Source organism: Brachionichthys hirsutus, chromosome 2 (assembly GCF_040956055.1).
Source record: "Brachionichthys hirsutus isolate HB-005 chromosome 2, CSIRO-AGI_Bhir_v1, whole genome shotgun sequence".
NCBI classification, from domain to species: Eukaryota; Metazoa; Chordata; class Actinopteri; order Lophiiformes; family Brachionichthyidae; genus Brachionichthys; species Brachionichthys hirsutus.
The window spans coordinates 17,163,950-17,188,635 of record NC_090898.1 but is presented as its reverse complement, the minus strand read 5'-3'; the positions used below and the strand labels follow the sequence as shown (position 1 = coordinate 17,188,635).

Here is a 24,686-nt window from a genome sequence, read left to right as displayed (position 1 = left end):
TTTTAATCGTTCCTTCTTGAGATCTGAATGCTGAGAAAAACCTTGCGGTTCTGAATCACATGATCAGTTTGTTTACCTCGTTTTAAAGGCGGTGTCCATCGATTTCGGTGTTTTGTGGAACTTTTACGAATAGATAAATAGAGAACTTCTTGAGATGAGAGCTGAAACGGTCAACGATTGCTGGGAGAAGCCGTCTCCTGAAGCGTTCGTAGAGGCATGTTGAAGAAACAGAGATCTCGGTTGCCAAATATTTTTCCCAGCGATTTAATAAAATGGATTAAATACAACCCGTGTACGTTTTTTAAAGCAATTATAATACTACTTGATAATACTTATTTACACATTATACTATATCATGGGTAGTAGGGTAGTGCGGTTAGCCGGAGCTAACGTAGCATTGCCACTTTCTCCCTTGTGTCGGTCTCAAGTCGAGTCAGGAACGGCATCCGGAGGGAAAACGTGCCAAAATCCAACATCCAAATCGATGTAAACAAGAAAGTGGAACCGGATCGGTCGAGGCTCAACGACCGATTACTGTGGGTCGAAGACAGAGACGAAGAAGAGGAGGAAGACGAGTGAATCAGCAGCGAGGGAAGAGGGAGCTGAAGAGTTCAGGACTGAGAGGAGGGACTTTGAGTGTTGGGACGAGGACAGGGAAAGCTAGAGACCAGGTGGACATGATGATGAGGAGGAAGGTGGACGTGTTGTGTCTCCAGGAGACCAGGTGGACATGATGATGAGGAGGAAGGTGGACGTGTGTCCAGGAGACCAGGTGGACATGATGAGGAGGAGGAAGGTGGACGTGTTGTGTCTCCAGGAGACCAGGTGGACATGATGATGAGGAGGAAGGTGGACGTGTGTCCAGATGACCAGGTGGACATGATGATGATGATGAGGAAGGTGGACGTGTTGTGTCTCCAGGAGACCAGGTGGACATGATGATGATGAGGAGGAAGGTGGACGTGTTGTGTGTCCAGGAGACCAGGAGGAAAGGAAGCAAGGCTAGAAGCTGAGGAGCAGGATTCAAGTTGTTTGTAATGGAGGAGAGGAAAGAGGAATGGAGGAGGAGTTATCCTGAAGGAGGTGCAGAGTGTTCTAGAGGACAATCGACTGATGTGTTTGAGTCATGTTGAAAACTCAACTCAGGAAATCAACATACATTATAGCAGACAGTTCCCACCCCCTAGATCCAGAATATCAATTAGAGGTTGGGGTTAAGAACAACAGGTATAAACTGTCATTTGTACCAACTTCTATTCGTTGATCAATAGTGGGAGCATTTAGTCCAATTAAATGTGTCCACGTAAACGCAGCCACTGAAAATATTTGTCTTTCCGCTTTGCGATTCTCAGCGGCATGAAGCTGTGAGAGCGATTTAAGTTGCTGTGATCATTAAGAATCATCCCGTCCTGGGCTGAACCTCATTCGTCTACGAGGAACGTTCACCTGAGGCGATCTTGTTGTCGTGTGCAGCAGGTCCATCCGGAAGGACGTTCTTGACCTGAAGGAACTCGTCAGGCCGGTCTCCTCCGACGATGGTGAACCCAAAGCCCTGGGGGCTTTTTGTGAGCGCCGTCCGCAGGATGGTTCCCTGCAGCTGAGACGGATTTCGTGTGAAGCCCCGCCCACCCCTTCCAGGCTGGTCTGCTGCTGGGAAGTAGGGCGAGAAGAGAAATCGGTGGCAGCCTGACCAGTAGGAATTAAAGGGGAAGAAATGTTGGCCAGCGCTGTAATTACTCTGGAGCACCGTCGCAGAGGTCAGAGGTCAGGCTCGCCAGTGCCGTCATAACAATGCTTAGATGCCAACTCATGCACGTCCACAAGAGGCATTAACTCCCATTAACAAGAGTGGGAAAGTGCACAGGGGGGCAACTGACGCTGGAGGCGGTGGCACACAGTGGCAATACCGCCCACAGACTGCAGGGGGCTTCAGTGAGGCAGACGGTTCTAGTTCACGCACACGGGACTCCTGATCGACGGAGACGAGCGTGATCAGGTGACCCAGCCATGTCACCTGTCTCTGCTTCTCAGTCACCCCACTGTCCCTCTGGTCTGAGTCCCCCCCCCCCATTTCATCATCTACTCGGCGAGCAGAGCGGAGCTGCTCCATTATTCAAATTCAGCGTCATCGCTTCAGAGGCTACGAGCCGTCAAGCGTCTAATACACAGAACAAAAAGCTGGGCCGACTGACCAGAACCCGTCTAATACACAGAACAAAAAGCTGGGCCGACCGACCAGAACCCGTCTAATACACAGAACAAAAAGCTGGGCCGACTGACCAGAACCCGTCTAATACACAGAACAAAAAGCTGGGCCGACTGACCAGAACCCGTCTAATACACAGAACAAAAAGCTGGGCCGACTGACCAGAACCCGTCTAATACACAGAACAAAAAGCTGGGCCGACTGACCAGAACCCGTCTAATACACAGAACAAAAAGCTGGGCCGACTGACCAGAACCCGTCTAATACACAGAACAAAAAGCTGGGCCGACTGACCAGAACCCGTCTAATACACAGAACAAAAAGCTGGGCCGACTGACCAGAACCCGTCTAATACACAGAACAAAAAGCTGGGCCGACCGACCAGAACCCGTCTAATACACAGAACAAAAAGCTGGGCCGACCGACCAGAACCCGTCTAATACACAGAACAAAAAGCTGGGCCGACCGACCAGAACCCGTCTAATACACAGAACAAAAAGCTGGGCCGACCGACCAGAACCCGTCTAATACACAGAACAAAAAGCTGGGCCGACCGACCAGAACCCGTCTAATACACAGAACAAAAAGCTGGGCCGACCGACCAGAACCCGTCTAATACACAGAACAAAAAGCTGGGCCGACCGACCAGAACCCGTCTAATACACAGAACAAAAAGCTGGGCCGACCGACCAGAACCCGTCTAATACACAGAACAAAAAGCTGGGCCGACCGACCAGAACCCGTCTAATACACAGAACAAAAAGCTGGGCCGACTGACCAGAACCCGTCTTCATGGTGCCCTCGTCAGAGCATTACTAGGTACGAGGTACCGATACGCCGACCATCACCTGTCGTTTGCTCTTGAAGTAATCCAAAATGTTGTTACCAACCCCCGCACCCCGGCCCCCGCACCCCGGCCCCCGCACCCCGGCCCCCGCATCCCGGCCCCCGCATCCCGGGAGTTTCATGAGGTCCATCCCAGGCTGATGGGTTAGAAAGCTAAAACTTCCTGTCAATTATTGTGCTGGTTACAGATTTACAATAAGTCAACGCCACGTCAAAGTGGTTTTCATTCTCTGGGGGCCATGTTGGGGACGTATTTCAGTGATGAGACAGACGGACTGACATCGCTGTCCACTCAGCCTCTGCCTCTGCCAAGTCCAGGATGCCAACCCCATCGCTTCCTGTTTATATCCCAACTGGAAACGAGTATTAAAGACCAATCTGTGTAAAATCAGAATACTCAATAATGCGAATTCCCTTTTAAATTCTAAAAACTCTGGTATCAGCGCCGATGATGATGATGATGATGATGAATATATTTATTAGATAGAATGTTAGAGTACAAGTACAGTCACACAGTAGCATGTATTACAGTACAAATAAAGTCTAAGAGGAGCATTTCAAAAAAGCCCTTGCGGTCTTGTTTCCGCTGCTTCTCAAAATAATACAAAATACATTTCCCGAATGGACTTTTTCACCCTGTTGATACTTGGCTGTCATTATGTAAAATCTAACTAAAACTAGCAAAGACAAGGATTTGGGTGATTCGGGTGCAGTTACCTGAGGGCGTGGCCGCCGGAGGAGGTACCGCAGGGGGCACAGCAGCACTCGTCTTTTTCTTGGCCTCCATTACTGGATTCTCAAACTGGGTTTTCTGGTTTATGTGGCTGCACAAGGGAGATAAAGACATGATAGCGACATGCGGCTCAGTGGTCCAGTGATCAGTAGGTCGGCGGTTCAAATCCCAGCTCTTACTGTCCACATGTCAAAGTGTCCTTGGGCAGCAGTCGCCCACTGGAGTGTGAATGTGTGTGTGAGGCCTAATGTAAAGCGCTTCAGAAATTCAGCTAGCTACAAGCTAGCGTGAATTCAGCGTTTCCAGCCTGACCTTTGGGTTAGCCATCGTACTATTAGCATTCCTAGCAGCTAGCTACAAGCTAGCGTGAATTCAGCGTTTCCAGCCTGACCTTTGGGTTAGCCATCGTACTATTAGCATTCCTAGCAGCTAGCTACAAGCTAGCGTGAATTCAGCGTTTCCAGCCTGACCTTTGGGTTAGCCATCGTACTATTAGCATTCCTAGCAGCTAGCTACAAGCTAGCGTGAATTCAGCGTTTCCAGCCTGACCTTTGGGTTAGCCATCGTACTATTAGCATTCCTAGCAGCTAGCTACAAGCTAGCGTGAATTCAGCGTTTCCAGCCTGACCTTTGGGTTAGCCATCGTACTATTAGCATTCCTAGCAGCTAGCTACAAGCTAGCGTGAATTCAGCGTTTCCAGCCTGACCTTTGGGTTAGCCATCGTACTATTAGCATTCCTAGCAGCTAGCTACAAGCTAGCGTGAATTCAGCGTTTCCAGCCTGACCTTTGGGTTAGCCATCGTACTATTAGCATTCCTAGCAGTGAACGACGCACCGCCTTTGTATTCGTCTGTGCTCCTACCTTTCTGCCTCCAGGAACACTTGTTCATCCTGTCCCCCTGCATTCCGTCCCGCGCATGCCATCCGCCCGCATCCAGTCCCCCGCATCCCGTCTCCCCGCATCCCGTCCCCCCGCATCCCGTCCCCCGCATGCCGTCCCCCGCATTCTGTCCAGCGCATTCTGTCCCACGCATTCTCGGGAAGACGAGCCCATGCTGAGGCTCTGATGTATGCGGATTCAAGCTTTCGACCACAAGCCATAGACGCTGCCCTTTGGTCCCCTCCAAGCGCAGGAAGGACTTTACTCACTCGACGTAGTAGGTGCCAAACTGTGGGTCCTCAATCTTCTCCCAGCCGTAGGGCAGCTCTGGGGGGGCAACGGACAGCAATCATGTAAAGTACATGGACAACAGGACGCAGGCAGTAGGCATGGCGCTTTGACTGGCGGCTCCACGATGGGTTTAACTACGACAAATGGTCCCTGCGTGTTTACGCCTTAACATGTGCTGAATAGGAGGTGGGGGGGGGGGGGGGAGGAGGAAATGCTCAGCTGTTATGCTGTCTCCTCGTAAACGCATTCCCTTTTGTCCACTACCTTTTTCCTGCCACGGACAGGTTTCATGGCGGGCAATTTTTGTCACGGACCGGGGGGGGGTAATTAAATGTAAAAAAGAAGAATATAATCTTACAAATAAACTTTATATTCTGCACTTGCAATAACTATTAAACAAGTAGTACACCAATATCTACTCACCATTAGTTGTGGTCTCAATTGTTGTCCTTCATGCTCACATTTTTTTGTGTCATAAATTCCACATTCTTGTCTTTTACTTCAGAGTTCTTGTTTTTTAATCTCCGGTTCTTGGTCTCTACATGCTGAAGCCGTTTTGACCCCTTCATTGCTCGTTAGCGAAGCTAATCAGCTGTTGATAAACCGAGTTTTAATTCTGTCTGTTAAAATAACAGACTGCGGATGTAAATGAGCATTTTTGCTAAAATCAGGCATATTTACATCTATTAGATTATTCTGTATCGATGTTCATTAATGTGCACTGTCCCTATCAAATAAATGAATGAATGAATAAGTTTTATTTTCTTGGAGGTCGTCGACTCCTCTTCCTCCTCAGTTGGACTTTGCCATTAGCAAAGAAGCTCTCCAAAGGCATTTTAATTACATTTAATCTTCGCTAGTTTACGTCTGTTTTTAGTAACGTATCACGTAAAGCATGAAAATTCACAGGCGAATGTTACGTTGGCAAAAATCCGGTCGTTTTTCAAAATAAAACACTTTTTAGACGCTAATAATCGATACAACGTAAATTGTATACATTTGTTATTCTTTCTGCGCGGCCCGGTAACAAATGCCTCACGGCCCGCTGGTTGGGGACCGCTGGTTGGGGGCCGCTGGTTGGGGGCCGCTGGTTGGGGGCCGCTGGTTGGGGGCCGCTGCCCCACAGGGTACAGCAGCTCGAACAGATCTCAACCCAGGAGGGGCTGCAGAGACACGCTGCACTGATGAGGCTGCTGCATGTGTCCCAGAAGTCATCAGCAGCGACGTACAGGCTGGTGACCGGGGGGGGGGGGGGGGGGGGCTGTTAGCAGCACGCTCCTCATCAACGGCTCAGTGCAGGACAGAGATGGGAGGAAGTGTAAGTTTGGGATGGGAGGGAGTACAACTCCCCATTTCCACCGCACGCTAGTGGTTCGACTCATTCAATGAGACACAAAGTACCTGGAGGTGGTACTACTTCTTTAGTACCACCTCCAGTGGGGTTCCAAGAGAGCTGAGAATGGACGCGTGAAATATTAGCGGGCCACTGACTGGGCAACGCTCGGCATGGATGGAATATCAGTGGCCACCATAGTCAAGCTACGTAGCAGCCGTTGCTATTCCGTCTGCTGAGGGGGTGCAGACGTTCCCGGTCACATCGACCGGTGTGCCGTGGGAGCTTGACGTCGCCCCCACCTGCCCTGATGGGGAACCGACCAAGAGAAAAGTACCCGATACCACGGCAGCGGGCTGGAACAGGACATGGGGCGCAGCTCTGAAACGTCTTACCTCCTTCCTCACATTTCTCAGGAGGCGTGGCCTTTCTGGCGAGGCGGGGGTCCAACCAGGTGGTGGTCTTGCTGTTGTGACTGAATGACAAAGAGGAGAAAGAGCTTCAGCTGCGGTACAGATGAAGATACATGCTACTGTCTGATTGTACTCGTACTGTAATACACGCTACTGTGTGCCAGTACTCGTACTGTAATACATGCTACTGTGTGACTGTACTTGTACTGTAATACATGCTACTGTCTGATTGTACTCGTACTGTAATACACGCTACTGTCTGATTGTACTCGTACTGTAATACACGCTACTGTCTGATTGTACTCGTACTGTAATACACGCTACTGTGTGCCAGTACTCGTACTGTAATACAAGCTACTGTGTGACTGTACTCGTACTGTAATACATGCTACTGTGTGACTGTACTTGTACTGTAATACATGCTACTGTCTGATTGTACTCGTACTGTAATACACGCTACTGTCTGATTGTACTCGTACTGTAATACACGCTACTGTGTGCCAGTACTCGTACTGTAATACATGCTACTGTGTGACTGTACTCATACTGTAATACATGCTACTGTGTGACTGTACTCGTACTGTAATACACGCTACTGTGTGCCAGTACTCGTACTGTAATACACGCTACTGTGTGACTGTACTCGTACTGTAATACACGCTACTGTGTGACTGTACTCGTACTGTAATACACGCTACTGTGTGCCAGTACTCGTACTGTAATACACGCTACTGTGTGCCAGTACTCGTACTGTAATACACGCTACTGTGTGACTGTACTCGTACTGTAATACACGCTACTGTGTGACTGTACTCGTACTGTAATACACGCTACTGTGTGACTGTACTTGTACTGTGATACATGCTACTGTGTGACTGTACTTGTACTGTAATACATGCTACTGTGTGACTGTACTTGTACTGTGATACATGCTACTGTGTGACTGTACTTGTACTGTAATACACGCTACTGTTTGACTGTACGTGTACTGTAATACACGCTACTGTTTACTGTACATGTACTGTAATACACGCTACTGTTTACTGTACTTGTACTGTAATACACGCTACTGTTTGACTGTACGTGTACTGTAATACACGCTACTGTTTACTGTACATGTACTGTAATACACGCTACTGTTTACTGTACTTGTACTGTAATACACGCTACTGTTTGACCGTACGTGTACTGTAATACACGCTACTGTTTGACTGTACTCGTACTGTAATACACGCTACTGTTTACTGTAATTGTACTGTAATACACGCTACTGTGTGACTGTACTCGTACTGTAATACACGCTACTGTGTGACTGTACTCGTACTGTAATACATGCTACTGTGTGACTGTACTTGTACTGTAATACACGCTACTGTTTGACTGTACTTGTACTGTAATACAAGCTACTGTGTGACTGTACTTGTACTGTAATACACGCTACTGTGTGACTGTACTTGTACTGTAATACATGCTACTGTGTGACTGTACTTGTAATGTAATACACGCTACTGTTTACTGTACATGTACTGTAATACACGCTACTGTGTGACTGTACTCGTACTGTAATACACGCTACTGTTTACTGTACGTGTACTGTAATACACGCTACTGTTTACTGTACGTGTACTGTAATACACGCTACTGTTTACTGTACGTGTACTGTAATACACGCTACTGTTTACTGTACGTGTCCTGTAATACACGCTCCTGTTTACTGTACTTGTACTCTAGCACCGTGACGATACTCACTCTATGAAATAAACCATGCCGGTCTCGGTGTAAGCCGCCTCCCAGTTATTGGGCAGGGGCTCCTGATCATCTTCTTGGGGGTCCCGCCCACGCAAGCCCATCGCTGCGGCCGACTGGTTGTAGCTCGGTACCGTCGTCCTCCACGCCGCCTTGTCCTTGTGGTCTGTGGCCCGGCATGGAAACAGAAGGAGGGATGGGGTGAGACGGTAGAAGGAGAAGGAGAAGGACACAGGAGGTGAGAACGTGGTGCCATTAGAGCTCCTCTGGGCTCCTCGCATGACTCCCTACTCCTGCTGATCTTCCCCTTGTCCTCTGTGTGGACGCTTTTATCCACAAGAGAGGACGGGGTGGAGAGCGAGGAAGTGAGAGAGTGAGAGAGTGAGAGAGTACACAGAGATGGAAGTGCAGCAATTGGCGGCGGATTTGCATGACAGCAGCGACTGACTGGGAACTGCCTCGCAGGCAAGGGCCGGACCGATGCCTCGGCCCGGCCCTGAACGCCACATCACAGCTCGTGTGTGTGTGTGTGTGTGTGTGTGTGTGTGTGTGTGTGGCTCTTATATCTGGCCTAGCTTTATCGTACGTTGAATGCTCAGTCGTGTGTGTGTGTGTGTGTGTGTGTGTGTGTGTGTGTGTGTGTGTGTGTGCGTGTGTGCGTGTGTGTGCGTGTATGTGCGTGTGCGTGTGTGTGCGTGTGTGCGTGTGTGTGCGTGTATGTGCGTGTGTGTGTGTGCGTGTGTGTGGCTCTTATATCTGGCCTAGCTTTATCGTACGTTGAATGCTCAGTCGTGTGTGTATGTGTGTGTGTGTGTGTGTGTGTGTGTGTGTGTGTGTGTGTGTGTGTGTGTGTGTGTGTGTGTGCGTGTGTGCGTGTGTGTGCTGAACGGCAGCTCGGACGGGGAAGCCAAGAGGAAGTCGGGCCTCTTCTTCATGTCAGAACCGAGAGGCGCTGACTGCATTTACAGGAGAAGAATTCACGACTACCAAACTGATTGGGCTCATTCTCAATCTGGGCCCATGACCCACCTTCTTCATAGATGTTTGTTGGGAGAATGGAATGTTAACAAGCAAAGACAAAGGCGGCCATGTTTGCACTGTGGAAATAATATGAACTGCTGGACAAATAAGACGTCGAGCAAACAAAACTGCTGAGACTTTAACTGGAAGAATCAAAGACAAGATTGTCTCACCTCCTAGGCCATTGACTAGGGGAGGCCTGTCCTCTTCCTCGTCCTCTTCTGGGGCGGCGCTGTCCTTTCTATCCATCTTGCTGACAGAGGTCGTGCGTTTACGCTGGACCTCCGAGTCAAATTCTTCGTCAAACAGAACCTGATCCACCAAGTCTGGCTGCGCCGGACTGGGCTCCGCAGGGGGCTTTGGGGTCCCATATAAGTTGCCTGGAATGAGGAGATTGAGACCGAGATAAGACAATATATTGTTTGACCAAGCATGAAGAGCGCCCCCTATCCTGCAACTTTAATTAACTTCAAAGACTTTAATCCAGATGGGTTGCAATCAAAAGAGAATCTGTGCCATTGCATTTTTGCACAAGGTAATTATAATGTGTATGCAGTAAGTCAGCCACTTAGTAATGAGCTGAACCGGGCCTGAACCGGGCCTGAACCGGGCCTGAACCCAGAGCAGAGAGGTTCAGGACGTCTGGTCAGGCATGCTCACATCCCACTGGACCTTTTCCTACAACAGCTGAGACATTTCATTGGGACAGTGAGGTGGAATTTATTACTACTACTTTATTAGTCTATTACATGGACTCACTACGTCCATGTCTCTTCTCCTGGGTCGTCCTCTAGTCCTGTCCTTTGCATCGTCCTCCCCAACACCAGCCACTCTCATGTCCTCCCTCACTACGTCCATGTCTCTTCTCCTGGGTCGTCCTCTAGTCCTGTCCTTTGCTGTCAGGTCCCCTTTTCTCCACTCTGCCGTGCTCGCTCTACCTTCTCTCTCCAACGGCAGACTGGACGAACATCTAAACGAGCAGCAGCACCGGCAGTGGCTCAGTGGGTTCAGCCCAGCCGAAATGAGAAATGTCAGCTGGTGGCTGGAGGGGCCGGTTTTACCCTCAGAGCACTGCCGAGGTGCCGTTGAGCAAGGCCCCCCCCCAATCTCTCCAGATGCGCCGATCATGGCAGCGCCTTTGCTCTATGCCCTCTCCGCATGCTCTGGGGTCCCGATGTGTGGTTGTTTCAAGGGGCCCTTGTACTCATGTGTAAACAGAATTTCGTTTTGTGTTTGCAGTGTAAAAAGTGTTAAACATATAAATGACAATAAAAGCTCATCTTAATGGGAAATAATTGCAGCCCAACAGAATCTCTGGGGAACCAGATCTCCAGCTCTGGGTGGGATTGCAGCACGTTTGAGACTGAGTTGTGGCTAAACATCGTCTTATCTGGCCCTCCACTTCGTCCTGCAGCATCTGGACTCCCCAAGAACCGACGCCAGGATCCTGTTTGTTCCTGCTCCAGCTCGACGTGCCCGAATCCCTCTGCAGGTGGATCGCTGACTTCCTGACGGACTGGAGGCAGCAGTGCGGCTGGGGACGACGGTCTCGGACAATCAGCACCTGATCCCCCAGGGCTATGTACGTTCCCCCTTTTCATAAATTTCTGACCTTTCGATTCGTCGACATGCTGCGTTGTCACCGCCCACTCGCAATGGGTTTCTCAAGCAGTTACACAATATGCAAAATGACGATGCTCAATGAGAGAGAACAGCTGCTGTTTGGTCCTCTGTTGTAGGACAGGAACACAACAAATGGACACTGCAAAGTATTTGATCAACAATGCCTGAAGGTTGGATCTTCCTTCCCCGTTGTCAAAATGGCGTGGAAGGCGGACCCCCAGAAGGGGGACATCTAGTGTGATGTCTTTGCAGCCATGAAGCAGTAAAATGTTTTACAAACATGCTTCCTAGATAAAATAAATACGCTGTCTCTGTACCGATGTCCCGGTCCATCCTGTGAGAACAGGAATAGAGTAGTCTCATCCACAGTGAGAAATGACAATACATTTCATTAAATCACTTCCAGTTTACAGAGCAATGACTTGTGTCGTCATAGTGATTTAAACCCCTTTAATCAGAGGATGGGCCTCCAGGCGGGTAGAGCCCATCTCATACTGCAGTCTAAAGCGTGTATCCTTTGACTCTCCGAGGTCATCTCTACTTTTCTCATTAGGCTTAGGATAGGATATCGGCATAAAGGGATTCTCATGGTGGAATGAGAATCCCTTTATGCAGAATCCAGCTCAAACTTTCCTTCCACGTCAGCAATGGCTGAGGCGACGCAAAGTCCACTTGTGGATCCAGCGCCTGCTGTTCACAGGAACGCTGACAAGGCGGCGCAGGTCGCCGTACAACCAGCCACAGGTACAGTACACAGCCGTACCGATAGTGAAAGTTGAGACTGCTTCTAGGAGAAAGATGAAAGGAAAAAGGACGGACACCTTCCTGAGTCCTCAACACTCAAGCTCAGCTCAGCTGTTTTTTGACCAAAAGTAAGAAATCTGCATTTTCAGGATGGAAACAATAAAACAAACACAAAAACAACAGACAATAGAAAAATGTTAGAACTGACAACACCAAACAAGCACACAAGAAAAACGTGCCTTAGACGTACACTGTGCTTGTTCCATTTCTGTGCTCAGATCTTTCTCACCAGCTTCTCAAGTTATTCCAGTCCACCTCATTCCTCTTCACTTTTCTTGAATGTCTCACACCAAACATTTAATGCCAGACGTCTTTACTCAGAAATCACAACAGATCGATGCCCATCTATTCAGGGGAAATGGGATCCAGGTAGATACACCTGATGTATTTTTGTACTTCACTCCGGCCTGGTTTTTCAACTCGTCTATAGTGCTGAAGAAATAGGCGTGGCGTTGACCCATACCGTCGTAGGTGCCGCTCTCCAGCAGAAGGCCACTTCCTTCCAGATCACGGAATTCCTCCACACTGATGAAATTGTAGTCCACTCCTGGAACTTCCCCGTCTCTCGGCTGACGAGTAGTACCTGCCAATGGCAACATGGTTAGTGAGAGGGAACACGCAACTAGTAGCCACTCGCTAACATGGAGGTGGGCGGGGCTCAAAGGGAAATGATGGAAGCTCAGTATGCATCTCTGTCTATGTGCAGAAAGTGACACTGATGAAAATCAATAACATGGACTGGATCTACTCCAAGTTCAGGCGAAGTGGACTCCGGTTTACGCACGAGACACGTCTTCTGTCATAGGATGCTTGTTTCTAATGTGCAAACGTTTACTATATATTTATTGAATACTGCATTTGAGCACACAAGTCCACTTTGGACAGGTGCAGGACATTTTATGAGAAAATATTCTGCATTATTATCCGGAAAGAAAGAAATGCAACTCATGCGTGTATTGTCTTTGGGGAGGGATGAAAAAGATTTGATGGTAAGCATCAAGTTAGAGTCCATTTCCCATTTCCTGCGGCTCACTGGCCTGCTTAGGGGTTAGGGTATGATCTACAGGCTTATCGTTCATTTTACAATCAGCCAGTTATTTATTCATCTATTTTGAAACAATCAATAGAATAGACTACAAATGATGTGCTTTTACAACTTTAAAAAAATACAGAGTGTAGACAAGAAAATGAGAAGGATGGTACAAGCAGAGCAGACAAGACTCCATCTGGAGTCAGCAAGGTGGGGGGGGACTCACAAGGAATGGTGCGCAGGTAGAGGTTGTCCCTGATCACCTGCTGCAGCTTATGGTCCAGGGAGCCCTTCTGAAACTGCAGGCTGAGGTAGTGACGCAAATCAGTATTCAACACCTTACCTGGAGGGAAGGAAACAGAATGTGGGTCAGTGCGACGATTACATCCCTTTGGAGGGTACCTGAGTGGTGCTTATTTGAGAAACACACACACACAAGGGATTTCACCTTGAGACAATTAAAAGCCATTCTGAAATTTAAATTTAGAACAATTTGCAAACTAGCTAGTTGCTAAGTGGCTGGGATGCCATGCCGGAGTGCCCGAAACGACACGAATGCATGAGAAGAAGCAATGCTAAAAATTAACCCATGAACTGCTGTTCGCTTGCTAAAGACAATCACACCTGTAACAGCACCTGTCAAAGTCGAGCTCCCAGTTTTACACCTGCAGCTCTACTAGGCCAAAATGCAGCAGGTCCAGCTGATCTTCTCAAGATCCAGAAATGTTATGACATCCAGAATGCATCAGTCCGGGAGTAAAGCACCTCGCTCATTGATACGCTATATCGCTGTTATCGCCGTTTGATTCCACCACTTCGCCGGTCAAATGCACGTCGACAAGGTTGAATCCGTTCACAGGCATGTGGAGACGAGATGAGAGTCCCTGATTTCTCTCTGGGTGCCAACGCAGAGTCTGCTGCTTTACCTGTTGGAACAGTCCTGTGACGACAAGATGCCAAAAGCAGAAGTGAGGAACTACGGCGCTCCATTACGTAACTCCATAGACCTTTTACTAGCGCAATGAATGTGAGGAATTTAGGTCAAGGAAACAAAAGCTGGGTCCAACTATGCAGAGCAACTGGAAAGTCGTGAACCTGCGGTCCGTGTTCCCACAAGCTTTGGGTCGGGCCTGTTCCCATGTTGAAGGGGGTGGGAATGGTTCCCCAGGGCCCCCACCACTGGATCGTTTTCACACACAGCCTTGACAGATCAGATCAGGGCAGATACCCCACCTCTCCCGTTCTCGCTCATGCAAACAAACACAAACATGCAAATAACCTCCTCTGGCCAAAGCCAACTCCACTCAAGTGCTTCCAACAGTGTAATCTTTGTGGCCCGCTTGTCAGGTTGCGTTAACATGCTGCATCGTATCCCTGGCAACCGAGGGAGAAAGGGATGGGGGGGGCAACCCAGCCTCCTGCTAGGTTAAAGGCAGCACATCACCGGCCTGTCAGGCTGGTAGTACCAGATATGTGGGGCACAAGTTGAGTCGACCGAAGGCGGAGTCTGCCCGAGCAGGTTCCGCCTGTGAAGCGAGCCTGCATACGTCACTTCGTGGAGCCAGTGGGGTGTTTGTTCATTCCCATTCAGAAGGAGGAGATGGGCTCAATGTTGCTCATATTTAAAACCAGACCAGTACCAGCCACATTGCCGAATGAAAACCCAGACACACACACAGCAAATCTCTTGGGCAGCCTCATTTCACCTCCTCTGAATATTTATAAGTACTGTGAGGCGGCCACATTCCATTATCTGGGAGATTGCCTGGCATGGCGTTCCCGATCCTTTCTCCCCACACACTCCGTGCCGGGCTGCCACCGGCTTCGTCAGAAAACAGCACCAAAGAGAGGCTTAATCTACAATAATCCTCTGAGGTGTGTCCCTCCCCAGGGGTGTAAAGGTAAAACAAGATGCATTAATCTGTGCTCTCTGTAACAAGGTGCTCCCAACGACATTCGTGATCAATCTCTGCCGTTTACAGAACAGAGCCGGATCCACAATATTCTCATCGTCCACAGCTTGGATTGAGGCGGGCGGATTTCACCGACATCCTCAAGAAGAACAAATGGATGATAAATGGATGGTCAGATGGGCAGAGAGATACTCGTACCCATCTTGGTGCTGCTTATTGTGGTTTGATGTAAAACAGACGGCCCAACCCTAATCTGGCCAACGTGTGAAGCAGAAGCATCGGTAGCCCGGTCACTTCATCCCCGTCCCCATGGCGACACACCACCAACGAGGGTGCGCTGGCTTTGGACGTCGAGGCAGGTCAGACGCTGGCAGGCGGAGCCACAGATGGAGAAGGACGTCCACCAGACTGTCTCTGCCTCCTTGAATCCCTCGTCCAGGGATTACAGACACATTGTAGAAAATTGGCCTAATCCAAACGAAATCCAGGGGGATATTTCTTGTACTTCACTGCCTGGGGGGGGGGGGGTGTCCTTTCAACCCCACGCTGTCCCGGCAGATGTCTGATGTCACTCCCTAATATCCATGTTCTTCCAGACCTATCTCATCAGTCGATTCACGCCACCTGCTCGAGGCGAAACGAAAACAGAGACTACCTATATTCTGCAGCCATCATCTCCAGGCCGGGAATAGTCTCCGGAAGGCACCTCGGAGAAGCGCTGGATAGACGAGGATATGTGAGAACGCCGGGAAGCAGATTAAAAATGTGCAGGAAGGAAACACGTTCAAGCTCCACATCGAATAGAGGCTTGTGTCGTGTGACGGAATATTACTTCATATTGCAGCAGACGCGTCTGCGTTTGCGCCACAGTATCTTTAAACTGGACAGAGAACAGCCAGTATTCCCATTCCCAGGGCCTTCATGGTGGCCCCGGGAATGGGTAACCGATACCGTTTGGCAGTCAGCTGATACTACGAGCCTCGATACCATCACCAGTAATGCTGGTTGTCAAGGACAGGAACAACACGCATTCAGGGTTACCCTCAGGTTCAGTCAGCAAATGCAGCTCAGCAACGACAAGCACCAGCAGAACCAGCCCGGAAGAACAGGCTCCTGCTGGAAACACGACACGACTCAGAAACTCCCCGAAACCAACAAACAAGGGAATGATGATGAATATATTTATTAGATATAATGTTAGAGTACAAGTACAGTCACACAGTAGTATGTATTACAGTACAAATAAAGTGTGGCGAGATTCACACACGGTCAAGGTTATAATAGTTTTGGATTTTTTTATTATAGTTTAGTTTTGAATTTGCTTTCTCTAATTCAGTTAGTTTTTAAGAGTGGATTTGCTAGTTTTTATTAGTTTTGTTTTAGTTTTTATTAGTTTTAGTTTTTCATACTTTGAGTTATTTGTCAGATGCAGGATTAAAAAATAATAAAATACAACTCAACAAAAGATAACATAAAACATTTATTCAGTAATTTTAAACAACCAACCGTAACAGTCCGCAGCATAGCTGCTAACGTGCTACAATCTCGGACCAGAGCTTAGCCACACGTTTTGGTTAATACTTAATTTGCCGCTGATGATTTGCTCTCAGCGTGGACGAGCTTTCTGGCTCTTGATATCAGCGAGTCAGTATTTGGGTACTTCAGGGCAGCGTTCAGGGTGAGCTGGAGGGTGAGAGCCAGACATGGATCCTCTGGAACTCGTTGGTTTCTCCATCTGGCAGGTCAAGCTCTGAGCAAAAAGAACAAACAAATGTAAAACACACAAAGAATAGTACAGTTTAATAATTATTCATGAATTAGGACTGTCTGTAATAACCCGTTTTTACAGCAGGGATATTAACGTTACTTGTTTCATGATGTCTAATTTCTTACACTGTTAGTACCCTAAATTAGTTTCCCCAGGATAACCCATTTAATATTGTATATTTATAATGAACCCCAATATTAGATCTGAAATCATGACATGACAATAACGATGATGTCAGTGTGACAATTATACATTTCAGGTTTTAGCGGATGGAGGCGCTAACATTTGTGATTGGCATTTTAGGTTTTGGATTGGAACGAGTAAGAACAAATAAATGTTTTTCCTCTCCTTTTGGGATTTTATGGGGTTTTAATATCAATTAAAGTTTACAACACTGATCATTGTTACATTTTATATCAGCATAAAAAGTCAACAAGACTAATGTATTTGGGACTAGAACCACTCACCAACGTGTTCAGTGTCCTCGTCGTCCTCGTCTGTGTCTGATCCGATCCACGGTTCATCCAGACCATCTCCAGGGCCTCCTGGCTGAGGGGGGCTCCATCAGGGGGCTCCATCAGGGGGCTCCATCAGGGGGCTCCATCAGGAGGCTCCATCAGGGGGCTCCATCAGGGGGCTCCTCACTCTGGGCTTGGTCTCTATCTCTAAGCAGCACCATTATCTGTCACAATGAGCAGCACCTAGTCTTCTTCTAATGTCTCATTAATGCAGCGAGCCATGCCCCCCCCCCCCTCCCCCCTCCAGTCGGTGCAGGTTAAGCAGAGCCTCCAGGTGGATGATACAAACATGGAGGATAATGTTCACCCATCTTGCTCCACCCATCCACACAGAGGTTCAGCTTCCTCGCATCCTTTAACAGCTCTCTCAGTTTCTCCATCTTCGCTCCAATAATGTTATTCCCTCGTGCAGCAGCGGCTGATTTGACCTTCGTCTCGAGTGAGAAGCTAAACTCTTTGAAGGCCATCGAGTCAGTCTCGTAGACAAGCCCGTCTCAGTAAACACATTAACGGGAGCGTCTTCCAGCAGCTCTTCGGTCGTCGGTGAAAGCAGTTACTAGCAGTTAGCGTTCTCGTTTCTCTCCGTCGTAATACACAAATCCCACACGGGGCTCTAGCGCTTCCTGCCAGCTTGCGTCGCCAGTGACGTCACCAACCCGAGTCTCAACGAGCAGAGAGGAGCCGGACGGAGCCGCCGGCTCACGTAAAACTCCTCGAGCAAAATAAATCCATTTCAAAATTGATAAAGACGAAAACAAAGGGACTAGTGTCATTATGCATTTATTATCCAACCGCTTATTCCGTCATCGGGTCGCGGGCCAAGCTGGAGCCAATCCCAGCAGTCAATGGGCGAGAGGCAGGGGACACCCTGGACAAGCCGCCAGTCCATCGCAGGGCAACACAGAGACAGACAACCAGCCACACTCACTCACACCTACGGGCAATTTAGGGTCACCAATCAGCCCAGGCTGCATGTCTTTGGTGGGAGGAAGCCGGAGAACCCGGAGAGAACCCACGCAGACACGGGGAGAACATGCAAACTCCTCACAGAATGGCCACAAGCCGGAGACGAACCTGCGACCATCTTGCTGTGAGGCAACAGCGCTTACCACTGCGCCACCGCAGTGTCTTTAAAGCTTTCATTTTCTCTTTTAATTATCGTTTTTATTTATTTCAGTTAACGAAAATGTTTTTTCAATTCTAGTTTTCGTTTTTTCCTTCGTTTTCGTTAACGATAATAACCTTGCACACATGTCCTTCCTGCTGGAGAACATGTCCTTGCTGGTGAATCTCCAGAAATACTGGAAGAGCTGGTTCTCAATTCTAGCAGCTGCTGGAACAAGTAGAAAGAACCAGAAAAACATTGGAACGTCTCGTTTTCATGTCACACTTCCGTTTGCAAGGCACGCACTAAGTGTCAAACAGGAAGCACTTCAAAATAAAAGCGGCACAAAGGAAATTGTGACAATATAAAGAGCCAATACAGGACGTGTTAAACATCAAAGCCAGACCTCAATGAGAGTAATTTACAGGGTCCACTCTTTGATCTCAGACCTTCATGAACCTGCCTGCAGCACAGCTTTCACAACAGTGGATCCACTACGGGGCCTCCTAATGGAACGTTCATCTTCATCACGATCGACCAAACACCGTTTAGCCGCAGGTTTTAAATATTTCTCACGTCGCTGCACAATGTCACATTTTTAGAACTCAAAACCCTGCAGAATCACCTGGGGAGGGGACCGAACCAGTCCCGCGATGGAGGACCTGACCCCTAACCCATTTCCCCAGAGGATGGTTGGACATGTTTAACATGAAAAATATATATTTCCCATATCGTCAATCATCGTAGCATGAGAGTGGCAAATAAATCGAACTAATGATTTCAAGATTAATTTCATAAAACAGTTTACCTGGAGCAAAACACGCTGCAGGTATAAAGTGGCACGAATCATGACAAAGGTTGCCGACCCCTGGCCTAAGTCAACAAACAGGTGATGAGCAACAAACGTGATTCTGTTCAGCATCCGGTCCCGAGGGAACACAGACCGCAAACCGCTTTCATCCCTTTGATCCTGGTCATCTGTTATTCATGCAATCTTTGGAGCTCAACATCATTTGTAGATGACAAAGCAAGCCGTCTGTATTTGCATATCATATTGGCGGTGATCGCTGAAGTGTGGACAATAAATCAGAGTAAACAAACAGTGGCGGGTTGGATGGAACACCGGGATCAAGGGCCTGCCCAAACGGAGGCTCATGCTCGATCAGCGATACAGTAGTCCCTCATTTTCCACGGGGGTTATGTTCTAAATAGAACCCGCAATAAGTAAAATCCGCAATGTAGTCATCTTTAATCTTACAATTATTATACATGTACATAAATGATTTAAGGCTGTAAAACTCCTCACCACACACTTTATACACGTTTAACAGGCAGGCATTAATCTAAATAGATTGTTTCAGTATTATAGAATGAAACCAAAGATCAGAACCTCTTCAGAACTAAACATTTGTTTGAGGAATATAAATATATAGTACGTACAGTAAACGTTTTCCTGTTAATAATGTTAAGGCGTGCAGGTCGAGGAAAGAGCCGCTTGGAGTGCAGAAGAACAAATATTCTACTCGTGCTGTCTTTAGCCTCTCATGCTGCTTTATTGGATAGCTTAGCACAGCGGAACGGCAGCGGCTACATGTATCAACAGGAAGAAACAAAACCCAAAAGGGACGTGACGTTTATGCTCCTACAAAATAAAAGCCTCTTTTTACACAGAGAATAAGAGCGCTATAAAACAAACGCTTAACAAATGAATATGATAGCTTTTAGAAATAATGAACTTAATTTTAATGATCAACCTACGAGGTTGAACACACCCGAGAAATGATTAATAGCAACTCGCGCGTATTTCACAGTTCCTCCGACCGTGCCTCTTCGTCCTTGCACCGCTTCAAGGCGTGTTCAAGTCTAACCCAGCAGTCAACGGGCGAGAGGCGGGGAACACCCCGGACACGCCGCCGGTTCATCGCAGGGCGATTCCTAATACAGCAGCAATCATGCCATCATCATTATTTACACTTTAATTTTAGATCCTTCTTTAGATTTGGTTTTCTGATTCTCAAATGACGGACAATCCTCGAACACTCAAGTATGAAGCTTTCAAACTGGAAATTCAAATTGTCTAGAAATGAAAAAGGACAGAAATGTGTGTTGTTTGTTGGTGTTTAAATGTAGCAGCAGCAACATGAGAGCATCTCCCTTGGGTGCCAGCATGGGGTCGCGTCTCAAAGGACGCCCAATGAGCCACAACCTGCCACTTAGTGTGCCACTCGCCATAGAGGTGATCAAGTCATCCCCTGCATCACCGTGTTGGAGAGGACGATGCAAAGGACAGGGCTGGAGGACGACCCAGGAGAAGATACATGGACGTAGTGAGGGAGGACATGACAGTGGCCGGTGCTGGGGGGACAGGGTGAAGAGGAGATGGTTGGGTTGCTGTGGCGACCCCTCAAAGGACAAGAAGACAGTAGAGCAGTAGCTGCTGATGAAGTTAGTGAATACTCGACATGTTTTCATAGAGCCATACCTCGAGGGTTGGGCTCGTTTTGTCCCCTTGCTATTGTAAGGCGGGCTTGAATGGCAGGTACGAGAGAATGACATCAGCGCACCTTCAGGATTGCAGCAGGACACGTCTTTCCTCTTTCCACAGCGAGCAACACGCATGTGATCGCTTCAGTCAATTAGCCTGACAAACAAACACACAACTGACCGTCCACTTCTCATGTCAGGGGACAGAAAGATTCTGAAAATGGTGCCCTGTGATTGGCTGATTAGCAGCCAGTGTGGAATGGCGAGCTGTCCAAACTGAGCTAAAGACAGACGTTGTCTTGGTGTCCTTGACTTCAAGCACACGCTGCAGGTCCTAATGAGGATGAGACTGAAGCCGATCAATATCCTCCTGTCAAAGAAGCTACAATTACCTGGTCAGGCTGAGATCCTGGCGTTCATGCATTCTGATGAAGACACCACCTGATCTTCAGGGAGGGAGGACGTGATGCGTTAATGACACGATGACAACGAGGAGGAGCAACAACCCACTAACGTCCCGTAATGCTAACGATTAGACCAGCTAACCAACCAGTAATGCTAATGATTAGACCAGCTAACCAGTAATGCTAACGATTAGACCAGCTAACCAGTAATGCTAACGATTAGACCAGCTAACCAACCAGTAATGCTAACGATTAGACCAGCTAACCAGTAATGCTAATGATTAGACCAGCTAACCAACCAGTAATGCTAATGATTAGACCAGCTATCCAGTAATGCTAACGATTAGACCAGCTAACCAGTAATGCTAATGATTAGACCAGCCAACCAGTAATGCTAACAATTAGACCAGCTAACCAACCAGTAATGCTAATGATTAGACCAGCTAACCAACCAGTAATGCTAATGATTAGACCAGCTAACCAGTAATGCTAATGATTAGACCAGCTAACCAACCAGTAATGCTAACGATTAGACCAGCTAACCAACCAGTAATGCTAACGATTAGACCAGCTAACCAACCAGTAATGCTAACGATTAGACCAGCTAACCAACCAGTAATGCTAACGATTAGACCAGCTAACCAGTAATGCTAACGATTAGACCAGCTAACCAACCAGTAATGCTAACGATTAGACCAACTAACCAGTAATGCTAACGATTAGACCAGCTAACCAACCAGTAATGCTAACGATTAGACCAGCTAACCAGTAATGCTAACGATTAGACCAGCTAACCAACCAGTAATGCTAACGATTAGACCAGCTAACCAGTAATGCTAATGATTAGACCAGCTAACCAACCAGTAATGCTAATGATTAGACCAGCTATCCAGTAATGCTAACGATTAGACCAGCTAACCAACCAGTAATGCTAACGATTAGACCAGCTAACCAACCAGTAATGCTAATGATTAGACCAGCTAACCAGTAATGCTAACGATTAGACCAGCTAACCAACCAGTAATGCTAACGATTAGACCAACTAACCAGTAATGCTAATGATTAGACCAGCTAACCAACCAGTAATGCTAATGATTAGACCAGCTAACCAGTAATGCTAACGATTAGACCAGCTAACCAACTGGGTTTGAGAAGAATCACAATAAAGAAGCTAAGAGATGAAGAAGGCTAGAAAAACTGTGACGAGGAGGAATAAACAGCTGCAAGGAGAAATGAAAACAAACACCCAACGGACATGAACTCAGAACCAGCCTGGAGTCGGGTCCGATCTGCCTATCAAAGATGGACGACGAATTAATTAATAACCAAGGGGGACAGGGGGGCGAACGGAGCAGACGATGATGATCCAGTGCTGCTCTAGCATGGCTAGCACACAAATAGCATAACACTCTAGCATGGTTAGCATACAAATAGCATAACGCTCTAACATGGCTAGCACAGAAATAGCATAACGCTCTAGCATGACTAGCACAGAAATAGCATAACGCTCTAGCACGACTAGCACAGAAATAGCATAACGCTCTAGCATGGCTAGCACACAAATAGCATAATGCTCTAGCATGGCTAGCACACAAATAGCATAACACTCTAGCACAGGGGTGTCAACGTCAAATGGACGGCGGGCCAAATAAAGATTAGCTCCAAGCCGAGGCCCGGACTGATCGAATGCTCATTGATAAATGTTAAAATGGCCGCATATAGTCAAGCTGCTCTTTAGATTGATGGACGACTGGTCTACGGTGTTCCTGCTCAGGCTCACGTTTAAAGAGTTGCTTTTTTTCTGGGTAAACTTTACTGTTTCGGCTGGGCTAACTCACAAACTTTAAGCATTCAGTGTTTGATGAAATCCCCGTCTGTAAATGGCCGTGCTGATTTAAAATTAAACTGGCCTTGACAACAGCCTGCTTTGTGATTTGGCTCTTTTGAACAGAGCCTGTTAAGATTTGAGGCCTCGTTTTAATTCCTCAACCTTCTGGAGCCTTTGTTCTGTGTCCGTATTCTTGTTTTTGTCCGCGTGTTTCGTTTCATAATGTCTCAGATTATACTCTTTCAGTACCTCCACACAGAAGACACACAGGTTCTCCAGCTACCTCCATGAACACGGACTCCGACCCCCATCCTGTTTGAACCCCCGGTTCTCAGGGTCCACCTTCCGTTCCGCCATTTTTGATGGGTATCTGAAAGTTAACTTTAGTGTTATGCTAACGACTGCTGCGCTAATAAATAGTGAAATGAAGCGGCCGACTGCTCGGTGCGTCACCGTTGCATTGTGGGAAATGTAGTATTGGTGCGTGTAAAAGATCTGCGGGCTTACTGCGGGCCAGTCCTAATAATAAATCAATATCATCCCAGGGGCCGTAGAAAACCTTCTCGCGGGCCTGATGTGGCCCCCGGGCCTTGACTTTGACATATGTGCTCTAGCATAATGCTCTAGCATGGCTAGCACGCAAATAGCATAACGGTCTAGCATGGCTAGCACACAAATAGCATAATGCTAGAGCATGGCTAGCACACAAATAGCATAATGCTAGAGCATGGCTAGCACACAAATAGCATGATGCTAGAGCATGGCTAGCACACAAATAGCATAATGCTAGAGCATGGCTAGCACACAAATAGCATAATGCTAGAGCATGGCTAGCACACAAATAGCATAATGCTAGAGCATGGCTAGCACACAAATAGCATAATGCTAGAGCATGGCTAGCACACAAATAGCATAACGCTCTAGCATGGCTAGCACACAAATAGCATAATGCTAGAGCATGGCTAGCACACAAATAGCATAATGCTCTAGCATGGCTAGCACACAAATAGCATAATGCTAGAGCATGGCTAGCACACAAATAGCATAATGCTAGAGCATGGCTAGCACACAAATAGCATAACGCTCTAGCATGGCTAGCACACAAATAGCATAATGCTCTAGCATGGCTAGCACACAAATAGCATAATGCTAGAGCATGGCTAGCACACAAATAGCATAATGCTAGAGCATGGCTAGCACACAAATAGCATAATGCTAGAGCATGGCTAGCACACAAATAGCATAACGGGAGGTTAACTTGGGAGCAGGATGCACCCAAGTCCACTTTGAAATCTAGAGAGTTGTGCTGCAGCCAGCCGACCAGGGACACGCACACATGGTCCGCGGGCTAGCTGCCAGGTGCACGCACACCTGAGCCCCCCTCTGAAGCCGACATTACGTCACTGGAACCCTGTAAATGGGGCACACACCTGGTTTCACCGTCTTCATGCGGATGGGCTCCCGAAAGTGGCGGATGACAGCCAGTGTGTCCCGGTTGGTGAGTCCGCTAACGGGGGTCCCGTTCACCTCCAGGAGGACGTCCCCGTTGCTGGGAAACCTTCCGGTGCTCTCCTGCACCTTGGGGTCGGTGTTCCCCAGGTAGGGGAAGCGTCCCAGCTCAGCGCCGCCCCGCACCTCGACCCCGGACGCGGACGCGGTGCTCTCCTGCACCTTCGCGGACCAGTGCTGCTTCCTCTTCAGGGTCTTGGACATGGTCGGCGGCGCCTGTAGACCCGGTCC

At 47.9% G+C, this 24,686-nt stretch overlaps 1 protein-coding gene across 1 annotated transcript in view; it reads right to left on the bottom strand.

Annotated features, from left to right (window-relative positions):
- The window catches only part of LOC137907265 (membrane-associated guanylate kinase, WW and PDZ domain-containing protein 3-like), a 40,130-nt gene that overhangs the window by 15,231 nt on the left and 213 nt on the right, over positions 1 to 24,686 (bottom strand). Inside the window, exons 2-10 of the mRNA XM_068751582.1 lie at positions 24,377 to 24,671; positions 13,153 to 13,269; positions 12,360 to 12,479; positions 9,643 to 9,849; positions 8,453 to 8,615; positions 6,686 to 6,765; positions 4,936 to 4,993; positions 3,767 to 3,876; positions 1,447 to 1,656 (exon numbers count right to left, since the gene is read on the bottom strand). Of these exons, the coding sequence (XP_068607683.1) occupies positions 1,447 to 1,656; positions 3,767 to 3,876; positions 4,936 to 4,993; positions 6,686 to 6,765; positions 8,453 to 8,615; positions 9,643 to 9,849; positions 12,360 to 12,479; positions 13,153 to 13,269; positions 24,377 to 24,659 (1,348 nt within the window). The 5' untranslated portion in view covers positions 24,660 to 24,671. The remainder of the gene's footprint in view (positions 1 to 1,446; positions 1,657 to 3,766; positions 3,877 to 4,935; positions 4,994 to 6,685; positions 6,766 to 8,452; positions 8,616 to 9,642; positions 9,850 to 12,359; positions 12,480 to 13,152; positions 13,270 to 24,376; positions 24,672 to 24,686) is intronic.